At 54.9% G+C, this 20,193-nt stretch overlaps 1 protein-coding gene across 1 annotated transcript; it reads left to right on the forward strand.

The window, feature by feature from the left end:
- The first annotated feature begins 2,187 nt into the window (after positions 1 to 2,187).
- LOC144735077 (D-beta-hydroxybutyrate dehydrogenase, mitochondrial-like) lies at positions 2,188 to 15,184 on the forward strand. Its single transcript, XM_078617474.1, has 6 exons — positions 2,188 to 3,281; positions 6,232 to 6,342; positions 8,345 to 8,489; positions 10,473 to 10,625; positions 12,321 to 12,442; positions 14,078 to 15,184. Exons 1-6 carry the CDS (start codon positions 3,060 to 3,062, stop codon positions 14,405 to 14,407), a joined length of 1,083 nt encoding a protein of 360 aa, XP_078473600.1. The 5' UTR covers positions 2,188 to 3,059; the 3' UTR covers positions 14,408 to 15,184.
- Positions 15,185 to 20,193: the final 5,009 nt, after the last annotated feature.

Genomic DNA, 20,193 nt, shown 5'->3' on the forward strand with positions numbered 1-20,193 from the left:
ACGCACACACGTACACGCACACACGTACACACACACACGTACACACACACACGTACACACACACACACACGTACACACACACACACACGTACACACACACGTACACACACACGTACAGACACACACACACGTACACACACACACGTACACACACGCACACACGCACACACACGTACACACACGTACACACACACGCACACACATACGCACACGTACACACACACACACGTACACACACGTACACACACACACGTACGTACACAGACACACGTACAAAGATAAAGATCCCCCGTATAGCCTTAACAGACTGTAGGGGCAAGTGCTGTTAGCGAGCACCTATGAAGGCCGGAACGGTACACGAGGGGGTGGGTGGCCAGCACCACGCCCGACCGCCTTTGTCTCCCCAGTGGCGATGTTTACACACCGCACCAGGTACTCATTTAAGGCTGAGTCGACCTAGGGGAGGCCCAGGACCGGTTCAGATAATCGTCACTGGTGTTAGCCGTGAGCGGGAATCGAACCCGGGTCGCCAGGTTCATAGCGCAGCGCGCTAACCGCTACACTACCGCTCCCCATCGCGCAGCAGGTCGCGTATGTCGGCAGGCAGAGTGCGGCACTCCCGCCTCTTCCGAGACGTCAGCCCAGCGTGGAAGAGTAGACCAAGGATGTCCCCATGAGCTCTGCGTGTGTGAGACTCCGGCAGGCGAAGAGGCTGCGTTGGCTGGGTCGTGTAGCCCGCGTGCCCAGCCACCGCACGCCCCAGCAGCTTCTGTTTGGCCGCATAGAGGGGGCTAAACGGGCACGGCACGGGCTAGAGAAGAGATGGAGTGATGGGTGAGTGGGTGAGTGAGTGACACGGGCTAGAGAAGAGATGGAGTGATGGGTGAGTGGGTGAGTGAGTGACACGGGCTAGAGAAGAGATGGAGTGATGGGTGAGTGGGTGAGTGAGTGACACGGGCTAGAAAAGAGATTGAGTGATGGGTGAGTGGGTGAGTGAGTGACACGGGATAGAGAAGAAATGGAGTGATGGGTGAGTGGGTGGGTGAGTGACACGCTGCTAGAGAAGAGATGGAGTGATGGGTGAGTGGGTGAGTGAGTGACACGGGATAGAGAAGAAATGGAGTGATGGGTGAGTGGGTGGGTGAGTGGCACGGGCTAGAGAAGAGATGGAGTGATGGGTGAGTGGGTGAGTGAGTGACACGGGCTAGAGAAGAGATGGAGTGATGGGTGAGTGGGTGAGTGAGTGACACGCTGCTAGAGAAGAGATGGAGTGATGGGTGAGTGGGTGAGTGAGTGACACGGGCTAGAGAAGAAATGGAGTGATGGGTGAGTGGGTGAGTGAGTGACACGCTGCTAGAGAAGAGATGGAGTGATGGGTGAGTGAGTGACACGGGCTAGAGAAGAGATGGAGTGATGGGTGAGTGGGTGAGTGAGTGACACGGGCTAGAGAAGAGATGGAGTGATGGGTGAGTGGGTGAGTGAGTGACACGGGCTAGAGAAGAAATGGAGTGATGGGTGAGTGGGTGAGTGAGTGACACGCTGCTAGAGAAGAGATGGAGTGATGGGTGAGTGAGTGGGTGAGTGAGTGACACGGGCTAGAGAAGAGATGGAGTGATGGGTGAGTGGGTGAGTAAGTGACACAGGCTAGAGAAGAAATGGAGTGATGGGTGAGTGGGTGAGTAAGTGACACGGGCTAGAGAAGAAATGGAGTGATGGGTGAGTGGGTGAGTAAGTGACACGGGCTAGAGAAGAGATGGATTGATGTGGTACGGGAGGACGTAGAGTTGAGTGGACTTGCCGATGGTACCAGCGGTGTCAAGATCGGCCTCTTGCGGAGGGAGCTCGTGAAGGACGCTGCTACTGGGCAAGTTGGAGACAGTCGCCCTCCAGCAACAACGGAGAGCAGAGGAGCGACGCTCACAACAACGAGCGGAGCGCCGGGTGGCTAAAGCACAGCAAGTTGGTACAGTAGGGGGCACAGGTGGTGCATCAGCCAGTCATCTCGGTCATCTCGGTCAGTCGACCCGTGGCACCTGGGTCTGCCCCCTGACCTCCTGTCAGCGGGCGTTCGACACTTCACGTGGCCTCAAGGTGCACATGGCCTGGCACAAGCGTCGTGGTGACGTCACCGCCACTTAGTGGCGAATGGCGGTTGTTGTTGTCTCTGTATGTGTCTGTGTGTGTCTGTGTGTGTGTCTGTGTGTGTCACTGTGTGTCTGTGTGTGTGTCTGTGTGTGTCTGTGTGTCTGTGTGTGTGTGTCTGTGTGTGTGTCTGTGTGTGTCACTGTGTGTCTGTGTGTGTGTGTGTCTGTGTGTGTCTGTGTGTGTCTGTGTGTGTGTCTGTGTGTGTCTGTGTGTGTCTGTGTGTGTGTGTTTGTGTGTGTCTGTGCGTGTGTCTGTGTGTGTCTGTGTGTGTGTCTGTGTGTGTCTGTGTGTGTCACTCTGTGTCTGTGTGTGTGTCTGTGTGTGTGTCTGTGTGTGTCACTGTGTGTCTGTGTGTGTCTGTGTGTGTGTGTCTGTGTGTGTCACTGTGTGTGCGTCTATGTGTGTGTGTTGGGGGGTCTCCCCCTCTCCCACGCTGCGCTCTGCTGACCTACTCCCCCACCCACCCCCGCTTGAACTTTACAGGAATCGAATCGAGACACGCTGGAGTCACACGCCAGCGCGGCCAAGTCGATTCGAATCGATACTCGCCCGCACCTGCCCACTCACTCGCTGACTGCGGGTCTCTCTCTGTGCCTCTCTCTGTCTCTCTCTCTGTGTCTCTCTCTTTCTATCTGCCTCTGTTTCTCTCCGTGTCTCTCCGTCTTCTCTGCTGCTCGCTCCTCTTCATCTTGCCCCTCCCTCGTGTTGTTGGTGTTGTGCGTGGCGCGCGTGTGTTTATATATCGTGTTTGTGCTGCTGCTGCTGACTTTGTGTTTCGTATCGAAATCTCCTCCAGCGCGCTCTTGCTGCTGGCGGCAATAAAAGTTGTTCACAAGTCAACAAATCCGTCTCTCCCGCTCGCTCTCTCTGCACCGTCGCCGTTGTCGTCTCCCCAACTCTCCCTCTCTCTCGCCATGTCCTCGTCCACCACCTCCACCTCCTCGTCCTCCACCTCCCCGACCTCCGCGCTCTCCATGCTGCTGATGTCGCTGCTGCTGACCGCGGCTCTCGGCATGTGGCTGCCCGCGCTGCTCGAGGCGCTGCTCGGCAGCCGCGCGGCGCTCGCCATCGTGGCGGCTTACGGCGTCTTCGCCCTCAGCCTCGCCAGGGCGGCCGTGCCGCGGGGGAGCCTCGCGGTGAGCAGCTCGGGGCGGGGGGGGGGTGATGGTGGTGGTGATGGTGATGATGGTGGTGATGGTGATGATGATGGTGGTGGTGATGGTGATGATGATGGTGGTGGATAAGGGTGGTGATGGTGGTGGTGATGGTGGTGGTGATGGTGGTGGTGATGGTGGTGGTGATGGTGGTGGTGATGGTGATGGATAAGGGTGGTGGACTTGGTGGGTAGACGGGGATGATGATGATGATGGTGGTGATGATGGTGATGATGGTGGTGATGGTGATGATGATGGTGGTGATGATGGTTATGATGATGATGGTGATGATGGATAAGGGTGGTGGACGTGGTGGGTAGACGGGGGTGATGATGGTTATGATGGTTGTGATGGTGGTGATGATGGTTATGATGATGGTGGTGGATAAGGGTGGTGGACGTGGTGGGTAGATGGTGATGATGATGGTGGTGATGATGGTGATGATGGTGGTGATGATGGTTATGATGATGATGATGGTGGATAAGGGTGGTGGACGTGGTGGGTAGACGGGGATGATGGTGGTGATGATGGTGGTGGTGATGATGGTGATGATGGTGGTGATGATGAATAAGGGTGGTGGACGTGGTGGGTAGACGGGGATGATGGTGGTGATGATGGTGGTGGTGATGATGGTGATGATGATGGTGGTGATGATGAATAAGGGTGGTGGACGTGGTGGGTAGACGGGGATGATGGTGGTGGTGATGATGGATAAGGGTGGTGGATGTGCCCAGGGCTGGATTCAGATGTTGTCGGCCCCTGGGCTACAGGCACTGTGAGCCCCCCCCCCCCCCAGTAATATGTTCAAAAGAAAACAAAGTTAAAGAAAAACTAAAATTTACTTTTACAAGGCTAACAACAAATAAAATTCACCATTCACAAACGAAAACAGGACCCTGCGGGGTGGGCTGGTAGGAATAATACTAATACCGGTACAGGGATATCGACCGCACACACACGCGCACACACGCACACATACGCGCACACACACACGCACATACACGTGCACACACACACACACGTACACACACATGCACGCACGCACACACACACGTAATGAAGTTGTGTTGCTACGCTTCCAGTTCGCCGTGAATAACGATCCGAAGCCCAATAGCGCCCATTCATCACGCCGCTCGAGTGGGCCGGACACGCACGCGCATACACACACACGCACACAGTCACACATATACACACACGCACGCACACACGCACACACAGACACGCACACACACGCACACGCACACACGCACACACATACACACACGCACGCACGCTCACACACACACACGCACCTCTCACCTGCAAGGCAGCGGTCGCCGCTTCTCCTCCCACATCTCTCGTCGCGGCAGCTGTAACGATGGTGCAAGTTTGTTTTTATCATCAATTCCTCCTCCACCCCTCCCCGCCACTGTTCACCCACCATCAAAAAGTTTCGCCGTGAGGCGCCGGAAGCGACGGCCATCTTGTTTAATTCACAGATCGCAGGGGGAGCGGGCGGCCATCTTGTCGGGCAGGGTCATGCCAAGTGTTTGCAGTAGGGGGCGATGTTGATGGACGGACGGACGGACGGTATAATCTATTGGTGGTCTGGTCCACTTCGTTCCTACCAGTATAACTTTTCACTTCATCTCTGGAGGCCTTCCAGCTGGTGGAGGACCCCACGCCTTGATCCGTCCCTAGTGGAATGGGGGTGATGTGAGATGGTGGATGGGGAACGTGGCAGTTGTGGCGATTGTGGTGGTTGGTGATGATGGCAGATGTTGTGGTGGACATGGTAGTGAGGGTTATGAGATGGTGGATGGGGAACGTGGCAGTTGTGGTGGTTGGTGGTTGTGGTGGTTGGTGATGATGGCAGATGTTGTGGTGGACATTGTGGTGAGGGATGTGAGATGGTGGATGGGGAACGTGGTGGTTGGTGGTTGTGGTGGTTGGTGATGATGGCAGATGTTGTGGTGGACATGGAGGTGAGGGATGTGAGATGGTTGATGGGGAACGTGGTAGTTGGCGGTTTTGGTGGTTGTGGTGGTTGGTGATGATGGGAGATGTTGTGGGGACATGGTGGTGAGGGATGTGAGATGGTGGATGGGGAACGTGGCAGTTGTGGTGGTTGGTGATGATGGCAGATGTTGTAGTGGACATGGTGGTGAGATGGTGGATGGGCATGTGGTGGTTGGTGATGACAGCAGACACGGCGATGGGTTGGGGATGCAAGATGGTGCCCTGGTCATAGTGGACGAGGAGGATGGAGTGGTGGGTTGAGTCGTGGTCAGGGAGAAGTGTGGATGTGGCGGTGGATGGCGGGCAAGCTTCCTAACTGCCTCCCCCTGCCTCTGTCCACCCAGCAGTGTGAATGGGCACACCGTAGGAGGTCTGGTGTGGTGGGGGTAAAGTGTGGGAGCAGTACTCCACATCTCTTCCAAGGCGTGTAGCCAGGGTGAAAGAGGAGGCCCCAAAGTAGCCTCCACCAGAGGGGGCCCGTAGAGCTCCGTCTAGTGGCGCGGCATGAGAAAACAGCAGTAGCGCGAGCGAGCAATTGCAGGGCTGCACCTTTATCTGTACATGTGTCTCGTATGTGTACACGTGTGTGTGTGTGGTGCAAGTGGGGAGCGGTGGTGTAGCGGTTAGCGCGCCGCGCTACAAACCCAGAGACCCGCGTTCGATTCCCGCTCACGGCCAACACCAGTGACGGTTATCTAAACCATTCCTGGGCCTTTCCCCTAGGTCGACTCGGCCTCAAATGAGTTCCTGGTGCGGTGTGTAAAAACGGTGCCACCGAGGAGACAAAGGCGGTCGGGCGTGGTGCTGGCTACCCACTCGCGCCCCTCGTGCGCCGTGCCGGCCTTCATAGATGCTCGCTAACAGCACTTGTCCCAACAGTCTGTTAAGGCTACACGGGGGTGGGGGTATCTTTTGCCTTTGCCTCGTGGTGCAGGCGAGTGGCAAGGCGGTGCTGGTGACGGGCTGCGACTCGGGCCTGGGCCGGCTGCTCGTGGCTCGTCTGCACTCGCACGGCTTCTCTGTGCTTGCCGCGTGTCTGCACAAGGTGCGTGTGTGTGTGTGCTCGCAAGGTGCGTGTGTGTGCTCACAAGGTGCGTGTGTGCGTGCGTACATGTGTGTGCGCGCGTGTGCGTGCGTGTGTGCGTACGTGTGTGCTCACAAGGTGTGTCCGTGTGTGTGCTCACAAGGTGTGTGTGTGTGGGCTCGCAAGGTGCGTGTGTATGTGTGTGTGCTCGCAAGGTGCGTGTGTGCGTGCGTACATGTGTGTGCGCGCGTGTGTGCGTGCGTGTGTGCTCACAAGGTGTGTCCGTGTGTGTGCTCGCAAGGTGCGTGTGTGTGTGCTCGCAAGGTGCATGTGTGTGCTCGCAAGGTGCGTGTGTGCGTGCATACATGTGTGTGTGCGTGTGTGTGTGCTCGCAAGGTGTGTGTGTGCTCACAAGGTGCGTGTGTGCGTGCGTAGATGTGTGTGTGTGCGTGTGTGTGCTCGCAATGTGCGTGTGTGCGTGCGTACATGTGTGTGTGTGCGTGTGTGTGTGCTCGCAAGGTGTGTGTGTGTGCTCACAAGGTGCGTGTGTACGTGCATAGATGTGTGTGTGCGCGTGTGCTCACAAGGTGTGTGTGCATGTGTGTGTGCTCACAAGGTGTGTGTGTGCTCACAAGGTGTGTGTGTGCTCACAAGGTGTGTGCGTGTGTGCTCTCACAAGGTGTGTGTGTGCTCTCACAAGGTGTGTGTGTGCTCACAAGGTGTGTGCGTGTGTGCTCTCACAAGGTGTGTGTGTGCTTTCACAAGGTGTGTGCGCGTGCGCTCACAATGTATCTAACGGAGAGGGGGAGGGTTCCTCGCCGATGAACAAACCTGCGGTTTCACCGGCATTGGTTCGTGCGAGCCCGCCTGGCATTGCCGATGAGACGACGCTGAACGTCGAAACGGGTCCAAGGGTTTCGCTTGTGTTGCATCAATCCTGCGGAAGTTATCCACTCCCAGAAGGAAGGCCGTTTGGCCGACGTGATGCTTAACGAATATTAAATATTTTTTTACGCGGAGAGTCGAAGGAGACATGTTGTCCGCTGCGGTCTTTTGTTTCAGGGCCTGCGGTCGTTTTAAAGATCCTCTTTTTGACCCGGCCGACTTTTTTCTGACCCCATCGCCTTTTCCTCTCTGCTCAGCTCTGGTGACCGCTGCTTCCTCGCTCCTCTCAATCGGCCTCTGATCAGCCGGAAGTCGCTGCTCCTTGCTTTGCTGTTCCCGCAGTCTAAGAACTTCCTCACCCGCCTCCCGCTGCCTGAGCACACGACACGTGCTCCGTCCAACTCAAGAGACGTCTCCTCGCTGATCAAATGTGACGCCGCATTTTTGGCAAATCGCAAAATAAATTCACAAACTCTTGGCGCCGAACCAAATCCGTTGTGAAATGTCGTCTGAAAGTATTTCTGAGGAGGCTGCCATCGTGCCCAGGATGTGGTCGGTGGTGGTGGCGTGATTAGCTCAGGGTGCTGGTGGGGTGCACTGGCTCGCAAACTGTACGCGCGCACGCACACGTACAGTGTGTCGGTGCGTGCGTTGTGGAGTGTGTGGGTAGCGGTGGTGGAGTGGTCAGCGAGCTGCGCTACAAATCCCACGACCAGAGTTTGATTCCCGCTCACGGCCACCAACACCGGTGACGATTATTTTGAACCGGTCCTGGGCCCCTCCCCTAGGTCGACTCATCTTCAAATGAGTACCCGGTGCGGTGTGTAAACATCACCACTGGGAAGACAAAAGCGGCTGGGCGTGGTGCTGGCCACCCACCCCCTCGTGTACCGTTCCGGCCTTCATAGATGCTCGCTAACAGCACTTGCCCCGACAGTCTGTTAAGGCTAAAAAGGGGAGGGATCTTTTGTCTTTGTCTCGTGGTGCAGGCGAGTGGCGGTGTCGGTGACGGGCTGCGACTCGGGGCTGGGCGGCTGCCCCGTGTCTCGCCTGCACTCGCAGGGCCTACTAATGCCTACGCCTGTGTGCGTGCGTGACCGCATGTGAATTTAAGTATTTCTTGCGTGCGTGCGTGCAGGACGACGGCGGGGAGGGCGCGCGGGAGCTGGAGAGCCAGGCCTCGGAGCGGCTGCGCGTGCTGCAGATGGACGTGCGCAGCGACGAGCAGGTGGCGCGCGCCAAGGAGCTCGTGCAGCAGTACCTGCAGCAGCAGCACATCAAGGGTACGCACGCAGCCGCCACGCACGTCAGGACACGCCGTGCAACGGGGCGGCCGCGTGGACACGAGTGGAACCGGGTGGACACGTGCGCGCATTTGTAGGCTTCTCGTAAAAAAAAAACTTTTGGAGGCGATAGTAGATTTGGAAAAAAAAGTTTGGCTGGCTGGTGCGGGTCAGAAGGCGAGAGGGCGAGAGCGCGGGCCGCCACGCGTCGCCACGTGTCTGCGCGATGCGTCACGCCTCCCCACCCCCCACACACCCACCTTCCACCCTGGCCTTGTGTCCCGCGCAAATGCGTTGTCAGTGCTAGCAACAATGCAATTGTTTTAATCACCTTGGAAGGCGCCGCCACCACCACAGTACTCTCAAAGAGAGAGGGAACGACTCGGAGGCGTGAGGTGAGGAACCACGGATGAGCGGGAAGGCAGCAGCAGCAGCAATGCGGTGGTGTGCCGGCGCCAACAACTGCCCCAGCTAAGCGGTCCTCTATATATGAAGGTGTTATTGGACGATTAATGAGTGTTTATACACGTGGGAGGAAACCGGAGCACCTGGAGAAAAAACGCGCGTGCGAGGGAGAAGCACTCGATCCCATACCGACGGAACGGATGGTGTCCACATTTTCGTCGTACGCCTTCTGGCAAGAGCCAAGGGTACGGCACCTCCTTGACGCCCACGGGAAGGGAGTTGCCACAACATTTGTGCGGGTGATCCAGCAACCCTCGCCGCTGCCTCTCCAGTGCCGGATTACAGGCAGCCACGTGCATAGCCACCACCGCCGCACCGGCTATCCGTACCTCGAGCCGTGTCGAGTCATTTCTCGAACCTGTCCATAACAGCACAGCAAACCACCAACTCTCTCGCTGCCGCTGCTGTTGTTGCCTCCGCGGCTCGACGCTTCACGCGGGCTGCCCCGTCCGATTGGGGAGCTCGGTGGGCACGGGTGTTGTGGGGGCCGGCCGTAAGCGCGGCCTTGCCACGAACAGAGGGGGGGCCACGCTCTTGAACGAGTTCATAGCCTTGGACCGGTAAGGGGAGGACGTGGGATCAGTTGGGTGCACCCAACGGACTGGCGCAGGCGGTTCAAAGTCTCTCCTTGGTCGGCCGAGAGGAGATAAAGGTTTGCGTGCAGCGTGTGATTTAGTTACCGGGCTAATTCAGGGGTGGGATTCCCCCCCCCCACCACCACCGCTATATCCACTTTATTTGTATCAACATCCCGTTATTTCAATTAAGATGACAATTAATCCCGTTTACGGCTCATGTTATTCACGGTGCTTTTGAAACACAATTGAATGAAATAGAAATGGACGTGTAAACAAAAATGGTTAATAGCGGCTCCATTGAAACCATAAAAAAACAAGCCAATTCTAGGTCGACTCAGACTTAAACTGAGCACCTGGCGCAGTGTGAAGACAATGGCGTTAGTGCTGGCCACGCCAACCACCCAGCACGCCGCTGTCGGACTTAACCCGTTCCCGTTCCGATGACGTACGGGTACGTCATCACGTACCCGTACGTGCATCTTTTTCTTCCGATTCCGTTACGATGACGTACGTACGTGTACGTCATCGGAACAGAATCGATTCGGAATTGAAACGGGAGTAAAAGGCCGTGTAGGAGGGCGAGTGGCAGAGTTTGGCGCCAGCTCTCGTGGGCTGCGGTCGTGTCACTACAGTTCTCTACGGTGAGTACAATGCCTTAAAAAACATCGGCGCTACGCCTCTCTGAATCAAATTAACACCGAACCGCTCGCGCGTTCCGAGATTCAGCGGTGAACGGCACACCCACCACCCTCCAACTTGCAGACATCTCGGGACGGAAAAGGGTTAATAGGTGCTCGCTCGCAGCACTTCACCCAATGATAGATGTTCAATTCAGCGTGCTTCTGGGACTTCCGCATCGTTTGCATTGTGCACAAATCGAACAACGTTTGCCCGCTAACGGGAAGCGACGTCGCCCTGTCTCCGCGTACTGTCGCCGCAGGCCTGTGGGGAGTGGTGAACAACGCGGGCGTGACGGCGCTGGGCGACGCCGAGCAGGTGCCCGTGGGCCTCTACCGCGACGTCGCGGACGTCAACGTGTGGGGCACCGTGCGCGTCACGCAGGCGTTCCTGCCGCTCGTGCGCGAGGCCCAGGGTGAGCGAGCGGCGACAGACGAAGCAGATCGGACACCCCCCCCCCCCCCCCCCCCCCGAGTGCTGCTAGCATGTAGCGACTAACGACGGACAGAACGGCACGCACACGATTTTGCACACAGGGCCGGGTACTCATTTGAGGCTGAGTCGACCTAGGGGAGGGCCCAGGACCGGGTCAGATATTCGTCACTGGTGTTGGCCGTGAGCGGGAATCGAAACTCGGGTGGCCCGGTGTGTAGGGCAGCGTGCTAACCGCTACATTGCACACACACGCGCACGGCACACGTGCACACGTGTTGGCACGTACACGCACGGCTCTCTCTGTCATTCCACTGCCGGACGAGGGTCTCCACCGCACCGTACCGGGTCGTGGGGGCCTTTTGACAGTGCAGCCACGGTTGTAATACAACACCCGCAGGGTTTGTGTAAAATAAATAAGATAGACGTCGTCAAGATTCTGAATGGAGGCTGTCTTGTGCAGACCATTTTGTTATCTGAGCTGGACTTTGGAACTGCGCTGCCTGAAACTCGGGAGTGACCAACGATTCCGTTGGCCCATTTTCATTGTCACAGAGTAACCCTGGCCACCCAAGTTGGATTCTTGGTGTGCGTGTGTCTGTGTCGTGCGGAGCGGTAGTGTAGCGGTTAGCGCTACGCTGCGCTACAAAACCTGGCAACTTGGGTTCGATTCCCGCTCACAGCCAACACCGGTGACGATTATCAGAACCGGTCCTGGGCCTCCCCTAGGTCGACTCAGCCTCAAATGAGTACCTGGTGCGATGTGTAAACATCGCCACTGGGGAGACGAAGACGGCCGGGCGTGGTGCTGGCCACCCGCCCCCTCGTGTGCCGTGCTGACCTTCATAGGTGCTCGCTAACAGCACTTGCCCCAACAGTCTGTTCAGGCTATACGGGGGATCTTTGTCTCTTTGTGCATCCTTGTGCGTCCTTGTGCATGTGCCTATGACCACCTCCGGTGTGATAGGTTTCACTCCAAATCAGTCGAGCGGGTTAGCCGGTTATAAACATTTAGGCTGGCCTGCCTACAATCCATTCTGGGTTTAACCAGGCTGGATTGTGTGAGGAGCTCACAAATCCTCGAAAGATCTGGGCAAAGTCCCATCAGTGAGCTCTTCCGGCAGGCAAAGCCGCATTGGCTGGGTCATGTAGCCAGCATGCTCAGCCACTGCATTCCAAATCAGCTGTTGTTTGGCCGGACAAAGGGGGCTAAATGGGCGCGGCACGGGCTAGAGAAGAGATGGAGTGATGTGGTACAGGAGGACGTGGAGCTGAGTGGACTTGCCGTTGACTGGTACCAGCGGTGTCAAGATCAGCCTCTGTGGAGGAGGCTCGTGAAGGACGCTGCTGCGCAGTTGGAGGCAGGCAGTCGCCCTCCAGCAACAATGGAAGGCAAAGGAGAGCCGCTCACAACAACGAGCATAAAACCGGGTGGCTAAAATACAGCAAGTTGGTACAGTCGGGGGCACAGGTGGTGCATCAGCCAGTCATCTCAGTCAGCCAACCCATAGCACCTGGGCCTGTCCCGTGACCTCCTGTCAGCGGGCGTTGGACACTTCACGTGGCCTTAAAGTGCACCTGGCCTGGCACAAATGCCGTGGTGGCGTCACCGTCACATAGTGGTGAATGGCGGTTATTGTTGTTGTGCGTGTGTGTGATCCTGCGTGTGACGTTGCAGGCCGCGTGGTGAATGTGACCAGCATGCTGGCGCGCATGCCCGTGGCCTCCTGGGCGTCCGAGTGCGTCTCAAAGGCAGCGGTCGCCGCCTTCAGCGACTGCCTCCGCATTAAGCTGCGCTCGGTGAGCTGAGGCTGGGCGCCTTGCGTGACCATGCGCGTGAGTGTGTGCGTGTGAGTGTGTGCGTGTGAGTGTGTGCGTGTGAGTGTACGCGCGGTGGCGCGGCATGCCGCGTCCTGAAGAGTGGCCATGGGTGACATGAACACCGCACCTCCGATTAGCACGGTTGGCGACATATGGCGCAAAAGAAGTTCGGCATACACACGGACAGAATCACAGAGACACCCATAGACTCACAGAGACCCATCGACTCACACAGAGACCCATCGACTCACACAGAGACCCATCGACTCACACAGAGACCCATCGACTCACACAGAGACCCATAGACTCACACAGAGACCCATAGACTCACACAGAGACCCATAGACTCACACAGAGACCCATAGACTCACACAGAGACCCATAGACTCACACAGAGACCCATAGACTCACACAGAGATCCATAGACTCGCAGAGAAACCTATAAACTCACAGAGACCCATAGACTCACACGGAGACCCATAGACTCAGAAACCCATAGACTCACACGGAGACCAATCGTAGGTTGTCCTCCCGCATCTCCGATTAAGCACGGTTGGCTACGTACGGCGCGAAAGAAGTTCCACGTACATACATACGCGCATACACGATTGGCGCGCTCCCTGTAAACCGTGAGAAACTTGTCGGGACCAGAAAATCGAATTCTGGGCTGGAAACAAATGGGAGTAGTGATGAGAATACGTAATACACGAGAGGTCGAGACCACGACATCGCTGCTCCCCATCATGCCTCGCATGTCACGCGATCTTTCCACATCTATTTTATTCTTGTGTATGGGAATACGCATCGCCACTTACGTTCAGGAGCTAAATGACGACATCGAGGTCGGATTTGATTTCAGAGAACAGCAGGAGAAATGGCGCAACTGTGCCAATTAATCCAGTTTCACCCCATGTTATGCGACCCGGTACGTACCGCAAGCGTGCGTGTTTGTGTGTGTGCGCGCGTGTGTGTGCACGGGGTACAATGCGTTTGTGTGCTTCGAGGGGAGCGGTAGCGCAGTGGTTAGCGCACCGTGCTAAGAACCCAGTGACCCGAGTCCTGGGCCTCCCCTAGATCGACTTGGCCTCAATGAGTACCTGACAAAGCATGGACAGTGTTCGCGAGGGATACGTTCCGGATATGCTCGTGAAAGGCAAATTTTGCGGATAATGATATTGGCCTCTGGCATTTTAAAGAAATTACCTTAAATAAATGCATATAGAAGCTATTAAATACGTGAAAATTACCGTAATAATCTCACCACTCCCATCATAATATTTCTCGTCATTTTATCTCTCGTCACTTTATATCTCTCATCGCTTTATCTCGTCACTTTCTCTCTCTCTCGATGCAGTTGTGTAGAGTTCTAAATTCGATTCGCAGATAGCCTAAAGAGACTATATTTGGAGTATTTGGCTGCTATACATTTCCACGTGATAAGCCACTTCGCCGAGCCATCATTTGCGATATCCAGGTCGCTCCTGAAAGAGAGCCCGATAACTCAGTGAGCCTTACCTGGTAAAATAACAACAGAAGTTTAGTTCGGCTCACCCGCCCCAACAACAGTTTGCAAGGCCACACGGGGACGGGTACCTTTGTCTGCGTGTGCGTCAGGCGGGCGTGACGGTCTGCGAGGTGGAGCCCGGCAACCTGACGGGAGCCACGGAGCTGCTGAGCCCGGCCCGCCTCGACTCCACGCTGTCCGCGATGGCCGACGCGTTGAGGCCCGGCCAGCGCGACCGCCTGGCGCTCGTGGCGCGCTCGCTCCGGGCCGCCGGCGGCACGGGCGTGGAGCCGGCGCTGTGGGCCGTGAAGGACGCGCTGGTGTCCCGCTGGCCCTACTCGCACTACCACCCGGCCGACCTGCACTGGAAGATCCGCGCCTTCTTGGTGTCGCTGCTGCCCTGCGTGCTCACCGACCGCGTCTTCGGGCTGCACGTCTGATCGCGCGCCCCGCGTCGTCGTTCAGGGTTTGCGGCGGTGGCGGCTGTAGCTGTGCTTCTCGCGAGCCCTTTCCGCTACGACGATCGGTCTACCGAGCTTGCGCCCCCGGCGGCGTAATCAAAATTGTCTCGCGTGAAATGAGACGAATCCCATTCGGATATTTAATCGAAGCAGTTGTACCCCTTGGGTGTTTAGAGGACAGTCCGTGGAAGCGGATATCACAGAGCTATTGGCAAGATCCCTTCAAGTGATCCCTGGTCAGCGCAGCGGGGCACGGCACTTTCCCCACCACTCTGCATATGAGAGTAGTGTTCGTCGCATGGCGGTTAAACAGAAGTTTTTACTCGTTGGCAAGCAAACATTTTGGAATAGCGAAAGGCAAAAACTTCTCATCTTTTTTCGGACCAAATCACTGCTCCTCCGTTTTTTTCAACGGTTTTATTTATCTTCACTCGCGTTTGTCGTGTTCAAATCTTGTCGTCAAAAGTTGGTCTGCTTCCTGTTGTGCAATCAATTCCACATTTTGCACACGTACTCAGATCCGGTGACAATGCATGCCTGTATGAAAATGGGCATCAATTCATCAATCAATTGCCTCATTTCAAGCAATTTCAATTTTCGTATGGACGGCTTATTAATTATATATGTATTTGTGTAGGTCTAAAACGCCGCGGTCCCTAAACTGTGGCATCAGCTCGCACAAAAAGCAGGCGCCATTGACCTACTTCTCGACCGCGAGTTAAACGAAGTTAATAAAACCGTTGTTTTAAAAAAAAATTATGCAAGGAGTTTATTACTTTTCAGTGCTGGAATTCAGCCAGATGGGCTTTTTTGAGCGGTAAATTTTATTTTCGCGTGACATCAACGCGCAACGTGACATCAACACGCAACGTGACATCAACACGCAACGTGACATCTACACGCAACGGTGCAGTCGTTGGACCAAGCTCTTCATTCCCCACCGAATGTTTCCGTAGCAGCGCTCATGCTCGTGCCGGCGAGTATTCATTGGGTTCGTGTGGTTTTCCACTCTTTAATTGCCTTCATTCTGCTTAATTCACTACCTCCCCTGGTATGCAGGAGGATGTGGGTCCGATCCCAACCCTGACACCTGCTGTATATTTGGAGTTTGCGTGTTTTCCCCGTAATTGCGTGTATTTTTCTCCGGTTTTTCCCTCCACATTTAAAATCAAAATGCGTTTAGAGTATTTGGCTGCGAGAAATTTCCACGAGAAAAGCCACTTTGTTGAGATAACATTTGTGATAGCCAGACCGCTTCTGAAAGAGAGCCATGTAGCGCTCTGCAACCCACGTTTTAACCGCTTAACGCTTTGGAAGTTTCACTTTTATTCCACTTTCTCGCTCCGGTAGCGATTTGCGAACAGCTTATCAGTAACATCACGAACGAGCCGTCGTACACTGCTCGCTGCAGTCGTGACTGTGATGGCCGTGGGGGTTGTTTCAAAAGCATTCAAGGTAGTAGTGCTGGTCACTTGCATATTTCTAGTTAACGGTCAGGTCATTCGTGATGTCCTCTACGTCCTGGGCAGTGTCTGATAGTCGAGCAGTTAATGGCAGGCGAGTGCCGAGCGATGTTTGTGTCCATTGTGAATGGGCAGACAATAACACATTCCTGCGGAGGGAGATGGTAGGAACGTTGGGTTGCTCGGTCAATGGCCAGGGTCAACGGCGGCGTGGTGTATTCCGCAAATATGCCCCCCCCCACCCAGCCCCACCCTCCCCACCCAGCCCCTCCCCACCCAGCCCCACCCTCCCCACCTAGCCCCTCCCTCCCCACCCAGCCCCTCCCTGCACGATGGACACAATAATCCCCTGTGGGCTGGTGTAACCAGGAGGTTCCTACCCCCCTTCCTATGTGATGAAGATAACGAGTGGGATTTAATTTTTTTTTAAACATCCGGTTAACCACGCGGAATTCTGGGAGTGTGTAATTCCATCGGCATTGGTTTGGTACAAGTCAACCTTGACCTTAATCGGCACGCGGTTGCCCCATCAGCAGAGTCGGGCTCTTTTGGTGGCCAGTGGTCGACATTTTACAACCGAGTGATAGAAGACCGATTTGTAACATCGTGCGGATAGCAATAAAAACCCAATTCTAACCTTAAATAACGACGGCTGCAGAGGTTGCTTTGCATTAAACCAATAGCACTGGAAAAAAAACTGCCGGGAGACCGTGCGTGCGTCTGATGGGATGTGTGGGAAAAAACCCCACTTAAATGGCGCTGACGTCACCACGGCGCTTGTGCCAGGCTAGGTGCACTCCGAGGACACGTGGACGGACAGATCTGGGATGGAGGCGTGCATTGGCTCCTTATTTTGAAAAGAGAGTTTGCAGATTCCGACATATTTACAAAGAGGATACAGGGTGTTATTATACACGATCTAGAATGTGATTTTAAGTGTCGGATTATGTTGCGTAGATGATTTGGTAATTCGCGCGGCATGTAAATGCGGTTTATTTCATTTTGAATATCACCGCCACAAAATAAGAATGCATCGTCCACACATAACTGTGATATAGTTACAAAGTGAATTCGATATTTGTGTACCGCTAACAGCACAAGAATATAACCCTCGGTTGACACGTTTCAAATCAGAAGAGAATTGAAATGACCAAGAATTGAAAAGTGTAATGTGTGACGGTGCAGTCTTTAAGTGGTCAATAGTAACTTTTTTAAAGCTTTGTGCGCGTGTGGAATGATGAAAATTGACTACGAAAGTAACATTAAAGTTTGTTTAGTGTCGTAATCGTGTTCATCGCGATGCTTTGAAGCAGTTTACATCCTATCATTGATGTACATATTTATACCGCTGGTTGGACAGAGGCCCAGGGTGATTTAAGAAACGTGTCTCATCGTCAAGTCCAACCAGAGGCCTCTGGAGCAGAGGTCGCAACCGGGTACCCGATATCCGTACCCTACCCGATACCCGGCTACCCGTACCCGGCTGGGTACGGGTACCCATTTGCGACCCTGGTGCGGCCGGGTACGGGTAAGGAATCAAAACCCGTTTGCGACCTCTGCTCTGGAGTGCAACTCCACTGCGATTACTTGCGAGACCACGACAGCAGCCCTGTTGGGATTTAACAACGGTAAGTTTTTTCAAAAACATTTTTATCAATCCATTGATAGGTCCCTAAGATGACCGGCGCCCATCAGCCGGCTCAACACCACGTGGCGTTTACGATGACCATTTAGAGAACAATGAAGAATCAGAATTATATATTTTTTATTTAGACCACAGGAGGAAGCCGATGAGCTATGAAGCTCTTCCTGTCCCACACGTCCACGCACGCGGTGCCACGCAAGGTCCGATTCCACACGAGCGGCTCACGACCACCACCACCACCACCCCAAGCAACGCGCCCGGCGTCTCGGCGTTCGGAACGTTGCGAGGGTCGAATCGTCCTCGGTGGCGGTGGACCGAGCCCATCCCCCTGGGGTCGACGGTGGTTGTCCCAAGCGTGTGTGGAATTGCCACCGCTGGCTGAACAGGAGGGAAGCGCTGCCGAAATTATCTTTTCAACAAAAATGAACAAACCCTCTTCTTGGCTCTTTCGGTAAATTCACGTAGAAGGGAAATAATAAAAATAAAACAAAATGCAATTCTCACGACGTTTCGGCCACATTCCACAAGTAGTGACTAATCCCATATCTACATTTTCCATAAATATGCTAAATTTCTCTGTTGATATGTAAATTCCTTTGTCAAGGCGCTCTCCTCTAACCCAGCTTAAATATACAAATATACGCTGCCAAGCTTGGTGGTGTTCATTCGGACGCTGTCTTTCCGACAGCCCTGTTCTTCACCTGAGGACGGATGCTTGCGTTGTGGCCGAAACGTCGTGAGAATTGCATTTTATTATGTTTTTATTTTATTATTTCCCTTCTATGTGACTTACCGAAAGAACCAAGAAGATGAATCCCTGCAGTCACGAAAGCTTTAAATCGAAATTGAACAAACCCTCTTTTACTCTTGGTTCTTTGGGTGAAGTCACGTAGGTAAAGAAAATACAAAATAAAATAAGACCTCCCAAAGCCCATTTGAGTAAGAAACCACTTTGGGGCCGTCCATAAATGACGTCACGCACCTAGGGGGGGTCAGACATTTGTGACTGACGAGGGGGGGGGGTTGAGAAATGTGACGTCACATCAAAATGCGCAAGTTTAAATAAATATAGAATTGTTATATTTTCTAAATGGAAATATGGTTTGGGGGGGGGGGACAGAGCTTTGGGACGTCATATTTAAGGGGTTATTTATTATTTTCACCTACGTGACTTTACCGAAAGAACCACAGAGTATGGATCCTTGCAGTCACGAAAACTTCAAATCCAGAAAGAAACCCTTTTTTATCCGAGCCAGTCGCTTGAATCGAGGATATCCATGCCAATAAGATAATGTGGGGGTCGCTAGCCCCCGAGATCCCTCCCTCGATAATGCTAACGGCCGGGCTAGCATCATCAATCGCCCCCCCCGCTGCTATGTTCCTCACCCGTGGCGTGGGAACCATCGCCCGAGGATTCCCCTCCCCCGCGGGTCCGCGTAGCCGGCATGGCTAATTACCGAGTAGTATTCTGCCCCTCCCTACTACGATACCTCCCTGTCCTAATCGCGCGCCTGCAACCCACACGGAGCGAACGTACGCACGCCCACACACACACACCGCTCCGCGCACTCCAACTCTACTCGCGTTATGATCGCGCACCTGTATCGCACACGGGGTGGTCGCACGCACACACACGCAGCTCCCCACGCGACACACTGCTCAACAAGATCACGCGAGACCACGCTTCGCTATTAATGATTTATTATATGCTACCTGCGAATTGATGTTGACTCAGTGAGTCGACGAGGCTGGCCTATTCCACCCAAACCTGTACCTATTCCCTATTTATCGGCTTACGCTACCCTACTTCACCTCCCCACTCACTGTTTGGTGCCCGCGGTGGTTCGCTGCTCCCGGTGCTAACAGCGCACCTCGACACGTCGCACGGACGTCCGGGTCGCTGGCTGGAGCTGCTGCGGGTCCGCTGGCCTGGAGAGAACCGTCCGATTTCCCCTTTGCGCTTCCCATTTATCCTGATTCCCGGACCCCTACCCCCTTCCCACGCACCGTGCGCCTTCGCTATGCTAATTAATCCTTTGTCCGCGCGGCGTGAACTCCAAACAATGGCACGCGCCCCCCTCGCCCGGGCCAGGCAGCTCCGCGGTGCCTTTGTTCCGCTAATCAATGAGCGACCTGCACGGCGCAAATTCCAATCAATCCTTTTCTCACGCAGGCCCCCATCATCGAGGTTCATGCGGCGGTGTCCATCACAAAGGCCCGTCGTGGGAAGCTGTGCATGGCTCCTCGCGCGCCTCCCCTCTCCCAATTATTTATACTAATAGCCTTATCCTTTAACTCCCCTAACAATGGTGCCTGCGCGCTCAAGCGTAATTATCCCAACCCTCCATGACTATGCGCAACAGCTCCTGCGGTCCCGCTATTCGTGCTGTCCCGTCCCTCCCCTGCTTGCCCCGTCGACCCGTGGGGGTGTGTGTGGGGGGAAAATGCACCTCAACCGCGGTGGCCGAATGCCCCATGCCGCGACCACACCATATTACGGCTGGTCGCAGCGCCGCGGCGCAACGTAGCACGGGGGAGGTCGTCCAATTCCCTGATCGCCGGAAACCGTGAGAGTTAACCCCGATAAGGGTTTCTCGGATAAAAACCGGTCGGCCAGGTGACCTCCCCTCGGAGCTCTATGGGGGGGGGGGGAATGC

This window comes from Lampetra planeri, chromosome 54, assembly GCF_965212315.1.
Source record: "Lampetra planeri chromosome 54, kcLamPlan1.2.h2, whole genome shotgun sequence".
In the NCBI taxonomy this organism is placed as follows: domain Eukaryota; kingdom Metazoa; phylum Chordata; class Hyperoartia; order Petromyzontiformes; family Petromyzontidae; genus Lampetra; species Lampetra planeri.

What these genes read in the sequence shown, in the direction of transcription:
- LOC144735077 (XM_078617474.1), top strand. Translation starts at nt 3,060, where the DNA reads ATGTCCTCGTCCACCACCTCCACCTCCTCGTCCTCCACCTCCCCGACC. An exon ending in TGCCGCGGGGGAGCCTCGCG is followed by an intron (nt 3,282 to 6,231) that starts GTGAGCAGCTCG and finishes CTCGTGGTGCAG; the next exon opens with GCGAGTGGCAAGGCGGTGCT. An exon ending in GCTCGTGCGCGAGGCCCAGG is followed by an intron (nt 10,626 to 12,320) that starts GTGAGCGAGCGG and finishes GTGACGTTGCAG; the next exon opens with GCCGCGTGGTGAATGTGACC.